We start from the raw sequence: 16958 nt of genomic DNA, 5'->3' as shown, positions 1-16958 counted from the left end.
GAACAAGTACTGGGTCCCATTTAATCCCACACACATACAAGGATGCCAGTCCACGCCTGGCTGCATGGACAACACAGCCATGTCAGTCCTGTTTTTTCCAGTGATCTTGTAGATTCAAAGACAGCCAGGCTGATCCGTGTTGGGGGCGGGGGGTGCCGTCGATAGGCGGGTCACTGGGCTCTGCCCCGATGTGTATCCCGAGGATGTCAAAATACAGTCACTCACTTTACGAAGACAGACGAAGCTTCAAATCTGGGTTTGTGGCAGAATATCCACTTTGCTTTTTGTCCATCACCTCAAAGGATGAGCAGTTACTCTACATTTACATTTTTAATGTTGAAAAACTACTCAGGATTCACAAAATAATTTTGTGAGTCACGAAGAAAGTAAATAGAATGTTGCCAAGAAATTTGAAAGATACTAAAATGAATTTGAAGAGGGCTCTGAAACCCACCAGCAGAGCACTGTTCAAATGCCATCAAAATGCACTGGAAATAGAAAACCATATTCTGAAGCTATTAATACTATTATTTGTCACCCAAGGTATGTTTCTAAATTTACATTTTCTAAACTGATAGCTATGAATCACCCTGTTGTTCCTAATAGCTTTGAGAGCCAAGGAAGCAATTCTTATTCATGAAAACAAGGCCGGGGTGGGGGGAGGGGGGAAGAACTCCTTTCCTGATTTTCCATTTCATTTATTTTGTTAAAAGTATTTTAAAGGTAAGAGAAAGTGGTTAATGTCCATTAATCTAAGTTAACAAATCCTGCCAAACCAGCAACACTACGTTAGATCACACCTAATCCTGACAGTAGAAAACAAATATTTTTAGAAATTTTCATTCCTGTTTGGAATTCATCCCAAAGGGGGAAAAAAAAAAAAAAACTCTTTTAAAATACTCATTAATGACTGGAGTCTGGTTAATGCTCTGCCCTCAGGTCTGAAGACTATAGATGGCTGGGCAAAGCTAATGTCAGTCCTCTCTATTAATTCACTTTTGTCTCCTATAAGTAAAGATAAAATAAAGATAGGGTGCTGTCTGGTTTCCTTTCTCAGCTTGGACCAGACATCACCCAGGGCCCTGTGGAAAGGAACCCAGGAGAGGTTATTATAAGGTCTCATCATTTCAGCTCTCTCTGAGGCGAAGAGGATGAAGCATATGAGGAGAAAGGGAACGCTGGAGTGGATGTGCATCTCCTCTTGACCTCATTAAGTCCACAAAAGCCTGTGAGATTAGTACACGTTTTTGTACACGTTTTAGTACACACATATTTATAGAGTTCTCAACCTCGAAAAGCAATATGCAAACAAAGAATTGCAACGAACTGCTCCAAACTGTACTAGAGGTCGTCGGGGGCAGAGGGGCGTGGGGGGATTGAATCCCTCTGCAGAGGGAAGCGATGACGAGTAACCGAGCCACGGAAAAGTGCGGCTTCGCACGTGCGCTCGCTCACCTGTCCACACAGCGCTGTTTGGGATGCTCGGCGCCTGCAGTGGCTCCACCAGGGGGCGCCGCAACCCTGCCAGGGACTCGGCTCCTGGCCTTTCCCGAGCCTGGCGCGCGGGGCTCCGCGGTGACCATAGGAGTGGGAAAGTGGAAATGCTAAGAGAGAAGTGGCTGGGACACGAAGGGTTTATCACCGCTTTTATATTAATAACTGCTGTGTAGACATCACAGCCCATTTCCATCCTCCTTCACCCAAAGCCCCGGCTTCCGCTAGGCGCGCGCGCACACACACACATTCACACACACACACACACACACACACACACACACACACACACACGGACGCACACATTCATCCCCTGCCCCGTCACCCGAGCTGCTCTGTGTCCCTCGCAAATTCCCGGGCGGCCTCAGCCTCTCTCCAGCTTGACGAGGTGGGAGCGCCCGCGCGCACCCGGACCCTCTTCCCCCGCGGCGAGAGCGCGCGGAAAAACGCCAGGGGCCGGTGCCAGGCTGCTCTGCAGCTGGAGCAGCGCAGACGGTCGCTGCTGGAAATTCGAGAAGCCGAGCGTGGAGCCGACGCCAGGGCGCCCGCAGCATACTTGGGCCTCTCCCATGACGGCGCCGAGGGCTCTTCCTAGATCGGGGCTGCGCTCGGCTGGGGCGGGAGGCTAGAGGGGAACGGAAAGTGGGTCTCAGCATCACGACCCCCTTCCTCCCCTCCCGTGTCAAGCTCAGGGGATGCTTCGGTGTTGCCTCGGTGCCCTTTGGCATTAGGCAGCCGTCTGTGCGCTGTCAGCCGCAGTGGTCCCCAAGCTCCGCGCGCTCCCGCAGCACCCTGAGGCCTCGACAAATTCAAATTGCGCGCGCAGCCGCAGAGCTTCCGAGGTCGGAGGTCCCGGGACAGGCCCAAGAATCCGCATCTCTAGCAAGCTGGGAGAGGGGTTTCGGGAGCGCCGCGGGTCGGGAACCACCCTGAGCGACCCCGAACGCCGGCTCCTTGTTATCGGGCTCAGGAGGTGGTGCGGCACGCCAGCAGCTGGCGGAGGCTCCGGCGGAAGCTGTCGTCCAGGAAGGCGTAGAGGAAAGGGTTGAGGCAGCTGTTGGCGTAGCTCAGGCTGGTGATGAAGTAGGACACGGCGATGACCAGCGGCGTCTGCGGGAGGTCGGTGGTGAGCGCCACCACGGTGCTCAGGTGGTAGGGCGTCCAGCAGAGGAGGCACACGGCCAGGATGGCCACCACCAGGACGGTCACCCGCTTCTTGGCGCGGTCCAGGGCCTTGGCGTGGCTGTCGAGGCGTATGGCGCGCAGCCGGCACAGCAGCGAGGTGTAGAGGACGCAGATGGTGGACACTGGGATGGCGAAGCCGAGCACCAGCGTGTACAGGCGGCTCGCGCGCCACCACAAGGCCTCGGGCTGCGGGAAGACCAGCACGCACTGGCGCCGGCCCTGCTCCTCGTCGAGCCGCGCGAACACCGCGAAGGGCAGCACCACCAGGGTCGCGACCCCCCAGACGGCCAGGCTCACCGCGCGCGCGGCGCCGTACGTGCGGCCGGCCACCCGGCGCGACTCGGCGGTGGCCAGCACCACCAGGTAGCGGTCGGCGCTCATGACCGTGAGGAAATAGAGGCTGGAGAAGGTGTTGTACTGATCGACGGCCACGACGAGCTTGCATAGGAGCTCCCCGAAGGGCCAGCGCCTCAGCAGAAAGTCGGCGATGTTGACAGGCAGCACGAGCGTGAAAAGCTCGTCGGCCACGGCCAGGTTGAGGATGAACAGGTTGGTGACGGTCTTCCTGCGCGGCGCCCGCAGCAGCACGAACAGTACCGCCGAGTTGCCCGCCAGTCCCACTGCGCAGATCACCGCGTACACAACGGGCACGGCCACGGCCAGCGGCGGCGGCAGCGGCGGCGGCAGCGGCGGCGCCGGCCCGGACGCGTTGGGGCAGCCGAGCGTGGGTGCGGGCGCGGGGCACGACGTGTTGGCGCGCTCCGGCCCCCAGTACGACGCGTTGTGCATCCTGGCGAGGACAGAGACTCGGTCTTCTCCGCCGTTGGCCTGCGGGGGTCTGCGGTCCCGGGGACCCGACCCGCGCTCCGAGCTAGTCACCGGCCTTCTACGGGAGGCCCGTTCCTGCCGCCCTCTCCGCGCAAGAGCGCCGCGGACTCCGGGGTTGCCAGGCGGAATGGACGGAGGGCACCACTGAGGCTTGTGGACCACGCGCAGCTCTGCGGAAAAGAGCAGTTCCTAAGGGAGGGGGCGGCCGGCGCCCAACCTGCCCCACGTGATCGCTCTCGGCCACCTGTTGAAATCTTCCTCTGACTCGTTGACTACATCAAGGAAGTGCTAGAGAGAAGAGTCCTTACCTTTATAGGAGAAACACAAACCCACTTCCCCTACCTGAGCTCCCACCCCACCCCCGGAGGTCCGAGTCAGCCCAGAGAGTCCTGCAGCGGCCAGCTTGGGTCCCACGAGGTTCCGTGCGCCCCGGGGAACAGCGCACCCAACAGCAGCTGGCTCACCCGGCCGATGCGGGGACCGGGTCTGCGTCTTCGCGAGCCGGCGGGAGAGGCAGCGGCGGCGCGGGCGGGCTGCTCGCCTCCTCCCGGTGTGAGCCGCGAAACGTCCGCCGGAGCCTTGGCGGGTCCCGCCTCCCGCCTGGAAGCCGTGGGCTGGTGCAACCCAGACCGCGAGCCCTGGAGATCTGACCGCCGCCCCTAGCGCCCAACCGCAAGCAGAATAGGGCTCGAACCTAGAATCGCATTACCCGAAACTTAAGAAATCACTTTCTTCCTTCCAGGAGTGTGACCTCACTCGATTTGAATTAATGAAAAACTCTTCTGTTAAGACTTAAATGAAAGAAAAGCAAAGTTAGAGTCTGTTTTAAAAGGAGAGCAATGCAGTCGACGCTCCCATTCCAGTTTTTTGTTTTTGTTTTTGTTTTTTTTACACTCTACCCCCAATTTGTTGTTGTTAGTCGCTAAATCGAGCGGGCTCAGTGCGACCCCATGACTGTAGCCTGCCAGGCTCCTCTGTCCATGGGATTCTCCAGGCAAGAATACTGGAGTGGGTTGCCATTCTCTCCTCCAGGGGATCTTCCCGACCCAAGGATGGAACCTGGGTCTCCAGCATTGGCAGGTGGATTCTTTACCACTGAGTCCTCTGGGAAGCCCCGTAAAATTAAAAAATATATTGAATGCTACAGAAAATGCTCACAACAATTCTAGAAAGCTACATTTAAAGCAGTAAACAAAACATGTAAGAAACACAAAAAAATAAACATTTTCTAAAAGGTTTTTTTTCATTCCTGTTTTCTTCCTCCACCATCCTTTGGGAAAGCCAGCAAATTACAGCTCATGAGAGTCTGTGCCGCGTCCCTGGGATAAGTCTCCCTTTCACAGGAGCAAGAACCCGAGTAACACGCATGTTTGGTCCTTTGTGATGCCTTGGTAGAGGACAGGGCCTGAGACACTGAGGAGGAGACTGGAAGCAGCCAGTGGAAGAAGCTTGGAAGGGGCAGAAATCCAAATGCTTTCCCTTACCCACTCAGTCCTCTTTTTACTAGAATCTGTATAATTTTGATTTCCCTGCAGTTTCATGCTTTGTGTGAAAAAAAATGACAAGAGAGTCAGGCTACATCCATGAGCAAAAATGTGGCAAACACAACATGATGTTAAGTGAAAGAAAAAAGTATAAAGTATATAGCACAGATAGTGTACATATAACACACACATATATATGTACCTATGCATCCCTGGATAGGGAAGATCCCCTGGAGAAGGAAATGGCAACCCACGGCAGTATTCTTGCCTGGAGATTCCCATGGACAGAGGAGCCTGGCAGGCTGGCAGTCCACGGGGTCACAAAGAGTCACACACAACTGAGCAACTACCTAACGCATGTGGATGTATCTGTCTATATGTATGTGTATATATACATATATAACTGCTTCATTTGCAAGCATTTGAAGACTTTCTAGCTTTTAAATTACTGATGTCCAGCTTAGCTGCATGTGGACAGAGACCAAACTCAATATGATCTCAATTCATTGGCATTTGTTGAAACATTACCCTGATACCAAAACCAAGAAAAGACCTTATAAGGAAGGAAAACAACAAATTCATGAACACAGATGAAAAAGACTCAACAAAATCTTAGCAAATTTAATCCAACATTGTGTCAAGAACATGGTACAACATGACCACATGGGATTTACCCCAGATATACAAGCTTGTTACAACATTTAAAAATCCATTCATATAATCTATCACATCAACAGCCATTTGAAGAGAAATCACATATCATATCCATAGAAATGGCAAAAGCATTTGACCAAGTTCAACCCCCATTTATGATAAAACTCTCAGCAGGAATAGTGAAGAACTTCATCACCTGGAGAAGGAACATTTACTCAAAAAACCCTCCAGGTAAATCACACCTAATAATGAGAAGCTAATGCACACTTTCCCCCTAGATTGGAGCAAAGCAAAAGTGTTCCTTCTCACCACTCTTTTTCATATTGTACTGGAAATCTTAGCTAATGCAATAGAAAGTCTTTCTTTTTACTTGCCCCTTACCTGCCAACAGAACTCAGGGGGAAGGTCCTGGCACACAAGGGCACTATCCCCAGAGATCTACAAAGAGCATGGCTTTGGGGGGGTGGGGGAGTTGGATGGGGCCTAGAGACCAGAGTCTGCTCTGTGTCCCATTGTCCCTGCAAGCCCCACAAACATCTGTTCACCAAACACCTGCTTGTCTGTCTCCATGTGAACTGCCTCATCCTTGCTGAAGTCCCCACCTGCTCCCCACCCTCAGATGCCACGGAACCCTCAAACTTGTCCTGGGGCCTCATAGGACTGGGGCCCTGTGTGTACATAATTAAATCTGAGTTTCTCTTGTCAGTCCGTCTCACAACAGTTTAATTCCTGGACCAGCCATAAGAACCTAGAAGGAGTAGAGGGAAATGCTTTTCTTCTCAAAGAGCACTCTAGTATCAGTTTGCTTTTGCAACTTACGAAGATAAAATAATAAACACAAATTGCTCCTAATGTGTCTTCATATTGGAACCCCATGTGCCATAAGCATCATTATGACTGAGAGATGGGTGATGAAGGTGCTGGCAGCCTCAAGCCTGAGGGCAGAAGTGTATGTATAATGCTGCTTTGTTTACCCAGATGTTCCCCAGAAGACATTTCTAGTAATAAAATAAGTTGCAACATTTTTCTGTGTTCATTTGTTTTTTTTGAAATAAAGCTTCTTGGAGATGCTTGGTTATTACTGTTTCAAAAATGAAATGCTTTGATGACACTAAACAGATGACAGCACTTTCTGATTTCTGCGCGTTGTACTCCTGAGGGATTCACAGAAGGAAACTGATCAAAACAAAGTGGTCGCCAAATTTGTTCATCAAGTTGTGAAGGGTGGGTGGGGGAACAGACAAAGCACGAAATCTGTTATAAAGTACGAACTTTGATTAAAATAATTGATGGATACCGGTTCATTGATTGTAACAGATGTACCACATCGGTTCAAGATGTTAGTAAGAGGATAATTCCTCATGATTATACTGGAAGGCAGGTCAATAGCACAGAGACTCACACAGCAGTAGAGTTGAAGTCTGAAATATGATACCTACGGGGACCAGGCACTTACTGGCCAACTCATGGCCGATTACGCATTATCCCAGGCTGGCGTGTTCACCCAGGAGAGGCTGGGTGCTTTTCTGACCAGGCTGACTCATCAGCACTTTATCCAATGGAACAAGTGCTCTAATATTTAGTTCAAATCATGAATCTTAAAATTTTTATGTCTTCTTTCATCCAAGAGTTTATAATTGTTCCATTTAAAATCTTGCTATGTCGTTTATTCACCTTCCTCTCTTCTCTCACTAATAGTGGCTCCGAGCAGTCCTAATTTCTCAGTCAGCTCTTTCTGGTGGTAGTTAAATAATTTATTTCCTTTACTTCCTGATGGCCGAGGTCAAGTTCTCACAGAGTCGGCTGGAAGAAAATATCACCAAAATGTTATCTGAGATTTGTCTGCCTCAGGGTGTGGAAAATGCATGACGTATACCACAGTCACCGAGGAATCCTAATGCATAAGACAATGTGTAGAACACCGAGAAACAGGATGGTGAGAAAGCAGCTATCAACAAGGCAAAAGAGTTCTGCAAGGTAATCGTAAATCCGAAGTGAAAAATGGTAGAACAGGAGGTGAAGGCTGAAGACGTTTCTTACTGCAGGTCCTCTCAGAATCCTGAGTATACTAACGTTAATCGGGAATGCCAGTTCATACTGCAGTAGGCAGAATCCCATAGACTGGTTACCTGAGAACATTTCTTTATGTGGATGCTTCCCAGGGATAAGCATTCTTCAGAACACACCTTAGAAAATGCAGCAAAGAATAAAGTGCCATAATAAAGGTGAAGTAGGATTGAGGCAAAGTCTGGTGGGAGTCCATGAGAAGAATTGTTCTTCCCAGTCGGGGGAAAGCAGGGTAGGCTCCACTGAGGAGGTGGCGTTGCAGCTGATCTCTGAAGGATACGATGAGGATAAGATGATATGGACAGTCCTGGTCAAAGAGCGTGAACAACAGAATGAGACATGAAACTGCATAGTGAACCTTGAGGAGAGAAGAATTTTGACATTCTATTCCACGAAATGGCACCCCACTCCAGTACTCTTGCCTGGAAAATCCCATGGACGGAGGAGCCTGGTAGGCTCCAGTCCATGGGGTCGCTAAGAGTCGGACACAACTGAGTGACTTCACTTTCACTTTTCACTTTCATGCATTGGAGAAGGAAATGGCAACCCACTCCAGTGTTCTTGCCTGGAGAATCCCAGGGACAGAGGGGCCTGGTGGGCTGCTGTCTATGGGGTCGCACAGAGTCGGACACAACTGAAGCGACTTAGCAGCAGCAGCATTCCAGGAAACTAGGAGGATGGTGCACCTCTGACCAATGATAGGGAGAAAGAAACATAAACTTTGACCAGAATGACCTGGAAGATGAAGGAAGTGGAATGTGGGAGACAGAGGTAAGGGGCTATTTGGGATTTGTTAAATGTGTGATGAAGTTCTTGGTGTGGTTTTCAAGAGACAAGTGAGCCTGGAGATTAGAACAGAGCCCTAAGGAGAAAATAAAGATTTGAGGGATCCTTTCCCATCCAACTTCCAGAAATATGGGACCAGAGAAAGTAGCCTATTAGAGATCAACCGTTGATGATGTTAATCCCAATACCTCAGAAACAAATTACTTGAAAAAGGTCTCAAAATCACATCCATCTTTACAGCAGCAGAGAATAAGAGTTCTGATTCTGATAGATGTAATCCTTTTAAAGATGAAATGACCTTTTTTGTTCTTTGTTACGAGACCATAACACACAGGACAATCAAATGGTAGTCTCTCAGGAAATTACAGCAGAATTTCATCCTAACTGATATCTCAGCCATCTTTCATGTTGTTTGAAAGAAAACTGGTCTACCTTCTCTGGTGTGATGGATAACGGGAAATATCCACCTATATCAATTCCTGTGTGTGTGCTAAGTCACTTTAGTCATGTCAGACTCTTTCTGATCCTATGGACTGTAGCCCACCAGGTTCCTCTATCCATGGGATTCTCCAGACATGAATACTTCAGTGGGTTGCCATGCCCTACTCCAGGGGATCTTCCTGACTCAAGGATCGAACCTATGTCTCTTATGTCTCCTGCATTGGCAGGTGGGTTCTTTACTACCACCACCACCTGGGAAGCCCACATCAGTTCATTATAGTAGCTAATGGATTGGCTAAATGGTCAGTGAGGGATACAGAAGGACAGGATTGGAAGACTAGTGACAAAGAGGCTTGGGGTGTCCATGTACCTCTGGGACAGATCTCTCAAACGGGGTTTGTATTAATTATGTGTTGCTATCTGTTATAGCAAATGACCCTCCAAAACTTGGCGAATTAAAATAACAACCCAGTAATGACTTAGCTGGTTCCCTGCTTCACCATCTGCTGAGGATGCAGTCCAGGTGTCAGAGCTGCTGTCTCCTTGGACAGGATCCACCTCCAGGGAAAGTGATTGTGGGCAAGAGTCAGTTTCTGGGACCAGAAGCGTTAGTCCCTCACATGGGCTGCAGCCATGACCCGCCCCTCATCACATGACAGGTCACCCTTACGGTCAGGGCAGGAGGAGCCAGACAGTCTCTTGTCACCTCAGTGGCATGTGACCACATTTCATTTCCTGGAAGCAAGACCTTGAGTCCAGCCCACGCTCAATGGGAGGGCATCGCACAGGGATATGAATGCCCGGAGGCAGGGACAGTGGGAAGCACCATTCAAGGCTGCCCACCCACCACACTCTCCTGTAAATACTCATCCAAGGGCATCCATGGCCTAGGGGGCTCTCAGGACCCAGGGACACACTGATGCGCTCTGTGGATTCAGTCAGCATCCTCCCCCAACCCCCTGTACCTTTTCACAGACAAGAGAAAGGTATCCATGGTGATAAGGATGCTATTCGTGGCTTCTGCCAACACACACTTCTCTTCACCAAGGCTGACCTTGCTCTCTGCTGCCTCATCTGCCAACAGCAGAGAGAAATGCCTTAGACCCAAACAGGGAACAATTCTCCAGGAGGAACAACTAGCTACCTGGTTGCAGGTTGGTCACTCTGGTTCTGTTCTATCACAGAGGACAACAGATTCATCCTCATTGCATGTTGACTTTACGTGTTAGTCTTTAGGGAGCAGATTTTTCAGCGGAAGATGATTGAATGTAAGGATGTCCACATGGGCTGTGACAGGCACAGTGACCTTTGGGACTGCAGGGCCAACTCAAAGAGGCGAACACAGCCTTCATCTCTGTGTTTTGACTGTCAGGCACACAGGAGGTGCTCAATAAGTGTTTAACAGATGAATCAATACATTCAAATTACTGTATTGAAGGATGCTACTGAGTTCATCATGAACCTTCTCAAGTGATATTGTCATTTCAAATATTTCAGAGATGTTTCAATCCAAGCGTTGTCTTCAGATTTTCAGTTAACTGCTCGGGGTGGTGGAGGAAACTGCAAGCAAGGATGACCTCAGATGAAACCAGTTATGTGCTGCCTGCATGGCACACATGCAGAGGTGGTCCTGGCTGTTGTTCATTATCCATGTTTCTCTGTGGTTACGCTTGGCCAGCCTTGTAACTTGCGAGGCTGCCTGTAAAACTAACGATATTTACAGCTTGACTGTCAGGTTGGCTGGCAGGCAATGTATGTATGGCTTACGTTTCTGTAACTTAAAGGTCACAAGACTTTAATAAAAGACCAAAGGCTATTATCATTTATCTGCTTTCTTTTATGGCCCTATGTGAGAAACACAGGTAATATTAATAATTTTGGAGGTTCTTATTAAGGTACCTAGAATATAATACTGAGACCTGGAAAAGATGTAAGATGGCATAATAACCCTGTATGTGTATGGTAATTTACTATTCAGGATTTAACATCTCTACACAACATGGGCTTTTCCCCTCTTTGCTGTGATTTGAAAGAGTTCTGCTGCCGTGTTCCTGGGCCACCTCCCGCAGATAACCTGTACCTTCCCAGTGTTGCACAGGCCTGAAGAATCAAAGACACACACCTTGGCTGCCCCCAGAAGAGCTCTGGGCCCCGCAGCGTGATACCCAAGACCACACTGCACTAGCAGCTCTGAGAAACCAACGCTGTTTGCAAGGCTTCCTTGGGAAAACATCTCCCACCCAAGTTGTAGATGCCTTGCATGCATGCGTGCTTAGTCGCTTCAGTCATATCCGACTCTTTGCGACCACGTGGACTGTCTCCTCTGTCCATGGGGATTCTCCAGGCAAGAATACCGGAGTGGGTTGCCATGCTCTCCTCCAGGGGATCTTCCTGACCCAGGGATTGAACCCGCATCTCTTATATCTCCTGCATTGGCAGACACGTTCTTTACCACTAGCACCACCTGGGAATTCTGAAGATGCCTGAGGGAAGCTGAATCTATGAATCCTGTAAAGTTCTACTTGTTTCAAGACTAGCTCTTGTGAAGGAACTGGTCAAGAAGTCTTACAGTTTTTTTTTTGTTTGTTTTGTTTTTATACAGGAATTTTTTTTCATTTTTTAAAAAATTTTATTTTATTTTTAAAATTTACAATATTGTATTAGTTTTGCCAAATATCAAAATGAATCCGCCACAGGTATACACGTGCTCCCCATCCTGAACCCTCCTCCCTCCTCCCTCCCCACACCATCCCTCTGGGTCGTCCCAGTGCACTAGCCCCAAGCATCCAGTATCGTGCATCGAACCTGGACTGGCAAATCGTTTCTTACATGATATTTTACATGTTTCAATGCCATTCTCCCAATTCTTCCCACCCTCTCCCTCTCCCACAGAGTCCATAAGACTGTTCTATACATCAGTGTCTCTTTTGCTGTCTCGTACACAGGGTTATTGTTACCATCTTTCTAAATTCCATATATATGCGTTAGTATACTGTATTGGTGTTTTTCCTTCTGGCTTACTTCACTCTGTATAATAGGCTCCAGTTTCATCCACCTCATTAGAACTGATTCAAATGTATTCTTTTTAATGGCTGAGTAATACTCCATTGTGTATATGTACCACAGCTTTCTTATCCATTCATCTGCTGATGGACATCTAGGTTGCTTCCATGTCCTGGCTATTATAAACAGTGCCGCGATGAACATTGGGGTACACGTGTCTCTTTCCCTTCTGGTTTCCTCAGTGTGTATGCCCAGCAGTGGGATTGCTGGGTCATAAGGCAGTTCTATTTCCAGTTTTTTAAGGAATCTCCACACTGTTCTCCATAGTGGCTGTACTAGTTTGCATTCCCACCAACAGTGTAATAGGGTTCCCTTTTCTCCACACCCTCTCCAGCATTTATTATTTGTAGACTTTTGGATCGCAGCCATTCTGACTGGTGTGAAATGGTACCTCATAGTGGTTTTGATTTGCATTTCTCTGATAATGAGTGATGTTGAGCATCTTTTCATGTGTTTGTTAGCCATCTGTATGTCTTCTTTGGAGAAATGTCTATTTAGTTCTTTGGCCCATTTTAAAAATATGGAACGCTTCATGAATTTGCGTGTCATCCTTGCACAGGGGCCATGCTAATCTTCTCTGTATCGTTCCAATTTTAGTATGTGTGCTGCCGAAGCGAGCACAGTCTTACAGTTTTGATGACTGAAATCAAGATGGATGTCGCTTTCCATGATAGCCCGAAGGAAAGTGGGAGTGTTTGGAAGGACAATGGCAGAAAACTCATTCTGGTAAGAAACTTAGGTTTACTGGAGGTGTGTGAAGGGCCAGGTTCACCTGTGTCATCTCGTCTAATTCTCAGCTCAGTGCTGTTACTGCCTGCCATCCTCTCAGTGAGAAGGCTAGGCGTAGACAACACGGTGGAAGGTCACAAAATGGTAGGCAGATGCTGGAGAGTTTAGAACCAGACCAGCCTTTGCTCCTAATTACTCCCCCAGACTGCACTTCTTTGATTTTTGCTTTAGAAGGCCAGGAAAAGAAATAAGATATCCAGGACCCCTTATAAATAAGTAACACAATTCTGAGTATTAAAAAAAAAAAAAGGTCATGCAAGCAAGCCTTGAAATTACATCCTATTAAGCTGTCTGATTTGCCTAATATTTTTACAAACTGCAGACACTTTTGTTTACCAGAGAACATTTTACTTAAATTTTCAGTTCTTAATAGCGCTCAAGGACGTCTCTGGTGGTTCAGTGGATTAGAATCCACCTGCCAGTGTAGGTGACTCCTGTTTGATCCCTGGTCCGGAAAGAGTCCACATGCTGTGGAGCAACTAAGCCCGTGTGCCACAACTTCTGAAGCCTGAGTACCTGGAGCCAGCGCTCCGCAACAAGGGAAGCCGCAGCAAGGAGAAGCCCAAGCACTGCAACTAGAGAAAGCCCGCACAAAGCCGTGAAGACCCAGTGCAGCAAAAGTAAAATAAAAAGTATATAAATGATTTAAAAAAATAATTTATAACTCAATAACTCTTGATAGTATGTTAGTGACGTGCAACCATCATGTATCCAGGTTACTTCAGGTCAGTTTGTGATAAACCAAGAGGGTGATGTCATAGCAACCCAGGGGACCCTTCATGTCCTCTCCTCTCCTCGCTCAGCTGTTTTCTTTTCTCTTATGAGTCCAGGGACAACCGCTAATAAGGTGCAGGTATAATAAGGCAGCCTCTCTAAAATATCACATTTTCAACTCTCTGATGAAGCTTAATTTTCTGAAGAATTTTTCTTTTGTAGATGCACTCAGTCTATAGTCCCTGAGGTCGCAAAGACTCAGACACGACTGAATGACTAACACTTTAATTTTTCACTCTTTTCACTCACTTAATTTAGGTAGAATATGTACTTTTGTATTACATAATAATGACTCCTTCACATAATAGTTCAGTTCAGATCAGTGGCTCAGTCGTGTCCGACTCTGCGACCTCATGAACCACGGCACGCCAGACCTCCCTGTCCATCATCAACTCCCGGAGTCTACCCAAACCCATGTCCATTGAGTCGGTGATGCCATCCAACCACCTCATCCTCTGTCGTCCCCTTCTCCTCCTGCCCCCAATCTCTCCCAGCATCAGGGTCTTTTCAAATGAGTCAGCTCTTCACATCAGGTGGCCAAAGTATTGGAGTTTCAGCTTCAACATCAGTCCTACCAATGTACACCCAGGACTGATCTCCTTTAGGATGGAGATCATGTAATAAGTAGATATTAAATGAGTGCCAGACATTCTGATATGGGTCAGTTATAATCATCATAATGTGAAATAATTTTTTACATTTATATTTTATGATCTTCCTAGCAAAGGTTCTAAATAATTAAAGTTTATTTCCAATTAAAATGAAGTTAAAATATAAACTCTGGTACATGAATTTGTAACAAGATCATAATTCTAAAGAAATAGAATGTCACCATTATAATTAGTCTATTCTTTTAACTTGAAGCCCTTTAAAAGTAAGAAATGGAGCTGTCTACACCTCAAGTTTGGTCAGCGCACACTCCACATAACCCCACTCAGGGACTTTTGTTGAGATGCACCTTTGAGCAGGTTCCAGGCCCAGCAGTAATCAAAAGGCACAATAAACTTGAAAAGTTGCATGAGGAGTCTTAACAGGAGGACCAAGAAATGTGTAGGTAACACTTTGGAAAATAGGCTAGAAATAAGAAATAATGCATCCTGCAACTGGCCTCAGTGCAGGAAGAGGGTCTCTGAAGTGCTGAACCTCTGAGTTTTCCAAGTTGTAAGGAATGACTCAGTGTGCAGGTCCCCCTTTAAGTTGGGCACGAGGCTCAAGGGGGTGAAAGAGAAAGAGAGCAATGAGTTAAACCAGCCTGGGGCCAGCTGTCTAGAAGAACTGAGGGTGTGCTCACCAGCAAATAGGACTGACTGGAAAGTGAAAGTTGCTCAGTCGTGTCTGACTCTTTGCAACCCCATGAACTGTAGTCCATGGAATTCTCCAGGCCAGAATACTGGAGTGGGTACCTGTTCCCTTCTCCAGGGGTATCTCCCCAACCTAGGGATAGAACCCAGGCCTCCCACATTGCAGGTGAATTTTTTACCAGTTGAACCAGAAGGGAAGCCCAAGAATACTGGAGTGGGTAGCCTATCCCTTCCCCAGCAGATCTTCCCAACCCAGGAATCAAACTGGGGTCTCCTGCATTGCAGGCAGATTCTTTACCAACTGAGCTATCAAACAGAAACAAAGTCTCCGGAGATTTAAAAAAGGCTGTCCTGCTGGGACCTGCAGGTGGGGCTCGTTGAGAAGCAGACTGCATTTGCAGAGCCCTTGGAGCCCCCTTGGGGGAAGGGAAGGGAGTAAAATGGAACTCACAGAGAAGTTGAGCTCTGAGGTAGCCTCAGTGGTGGCCTCAGGGGTGGCCAGCCCATGGGGGCTCTGAAGCTGGTGTGATGTGGTCAAGTTGTCCCCACCTGGGGCAGGGGTAGAGGGCTTTGTACTCCTGCATAGACCGTCTGGATGTGGCTACCCCAGGAAGGGGCATAACTTTGGCAAGTCGGCTCCCTGCCACTAATGCATGCCTAGGCCAACTGTCCACAGCACTACAGGTTACCAGGAAAATAAGTCCTTCCATTCTAAACAGAGGTCTGGGCAGTGCCCACTTTACCAAGAAACCAGTCTGAACCACAAGAACCTGTGACTGGTTGAGCCGTAAAATGACACTTGAATCCTAATCAACGTGGTAGGTCATGAGCTTGAGTCCACAGGGAGGAGACAGTGACTTCCCTGGTGGTCCAGTGGATAAGAATCCACGTGCCAGTGCAGGGAACACAGGTTTGACACCAGGTCCAGGAAGATTCCACATGCCGAGGGGCAACTAAGCCCATGCACCACAACTGCTGAAGCTAGAGTGCCGAGATCCCACGTTCCACAAGAGAAGCCGCCGCAGTGAGAAGTCCACCCGCTGCAACTAGGGAGTAACCCCTGCTCACCACAACTAGAGGAAAGCAACAAAGACCCAACGCAGCCAAAAATAAAGAAAAGAAAACTCAAAGGGGTAGAGAGCAAGCAGGCCAGCTAGGGACCCTGCTGCCTGAGGGACATGGGGAAGTTCCTCAGCTTTTCTTCTTGCCTCTCTCAGCCTGGATGTGGAGCCAAAGGAGCGGGCAACCTGGAAACACCAGCAGGTGCAGATCCAAACAGTCCTCCCACTGCCAAAAAAATCTGTGCTCTCTAGCCAAAGGACAAGGACAACCATAATCTGTAAGGACAGAAGTTTATAGACAATAGCCACAATACTGCAGCCAAATGCCACAGAAAACACTGCGTCCCACCACACACACACCAGCAAAGGAAAGTGAGGACCCCAGCCACCCCCCAGCACCAGCCTATGATGGTCACCCCAAATCTCCACAGTGGAAGGAAGAACCAGGGACTTTTGTGACCACATGCAGTGAGGAGATCCCACACAGTGACACCAGACCCCACAGCGGAGACGGCTTTCACCTCCACCCACCAGGAACCAGGAGACCAAAAGCCCTGGGGAGTCAGCGTGGACTTCCACCTCTGCTGGCAGTGTCATGGGCTTGTGCCCCTTCTTTTGCTGGAGAAGCGCCAGAAAAAAAAAAAAAAAGTTAAAATATACAGTTTAATTAAGATGCAAAGTTTCATAATAGAAGGCAAAAATGTCCAGCTTTGAATAGAAAATTACCTGTCACACCAAGAACAAGAAGACCTGGGCTGAAAGAATGAAAGACAATAAATGAAGCCAGCAGCACAATGACAGCAATGTTAGAATTATCCTGCAAAGATACAAGCGGTGGTGATAAAAATAGTTCCGTGAGCAATCACAAAACACTTGAATTAAGTGATAAACAGAAAGCCTTGGCAAAGAAAAGCAGCCCAATGCGAATTTTAGAACTGAAATAAATACAATAATGGAAACTAAAAGCTCAGGGGACGGACCTAGAGTCTATTATACAAGGTGAAGTAAGTCAGAAAGAGAAAGATAAATAT

At 48.1% G+C, this 16958-nt stretch overlaps 1 protein-coding gene and 1 non-coding gene across 2 annotated transcripts; both read right to left on the bottom strand.

The window, feature by feature from the left end:
- Nucleotides 1–648: 648 nt before the first annotated feature.
- Nucleotides 649–3884, bottom strand: NPBWR1 (neuropeptides B and W receptor 1). Its single transcript, XM_027560973.1, has one exon. It carries the CDS (start codon nt 3466–3468, stop codon nt 2461–2463), a length of 1008 nt encoding a protein of 335 aa, XP_027416774.1. The 5' UTR covers nt 3469–3884; the 3' UTR covers nt 649–2460.
- An 8632-nt stretch (nt 3885–12516) lies between these two features.
- On the bottom strand, nt 12517–12623 carry LOC113904525. Its single transcript, XR_003514545.1, has one exon. It is a non-coding gene; the product is annotated as a U6 spliceosomal RNA (small nuclear RNA).
- Between the last annotated feature and the right edge of the window lie 4335 nt (nt 12624–16958).

Source organism: Bos indicus x Bos taurus, chromosome 14, assembly GCF_003369695.1.
Source record: "Bos indicus x Bos taurus breed Angus x Brahman F1 hybrid chromosome 14, Bos_hybrid_MaternalHap_v2.0, whole genome shotgun sequence".
NCBI classification, from domain to species: Eukaryota; Metazoa; Chordata; class Mammalia; order Artiodactyla; family Bovidae; genus Bos; species Bos indicus x Bos taurus.
The sequence above is the reverse complement of the archived record's forward strand: the minus strand, read 5'-3'. Positions and strand labels throughout refer to the sequence as shown.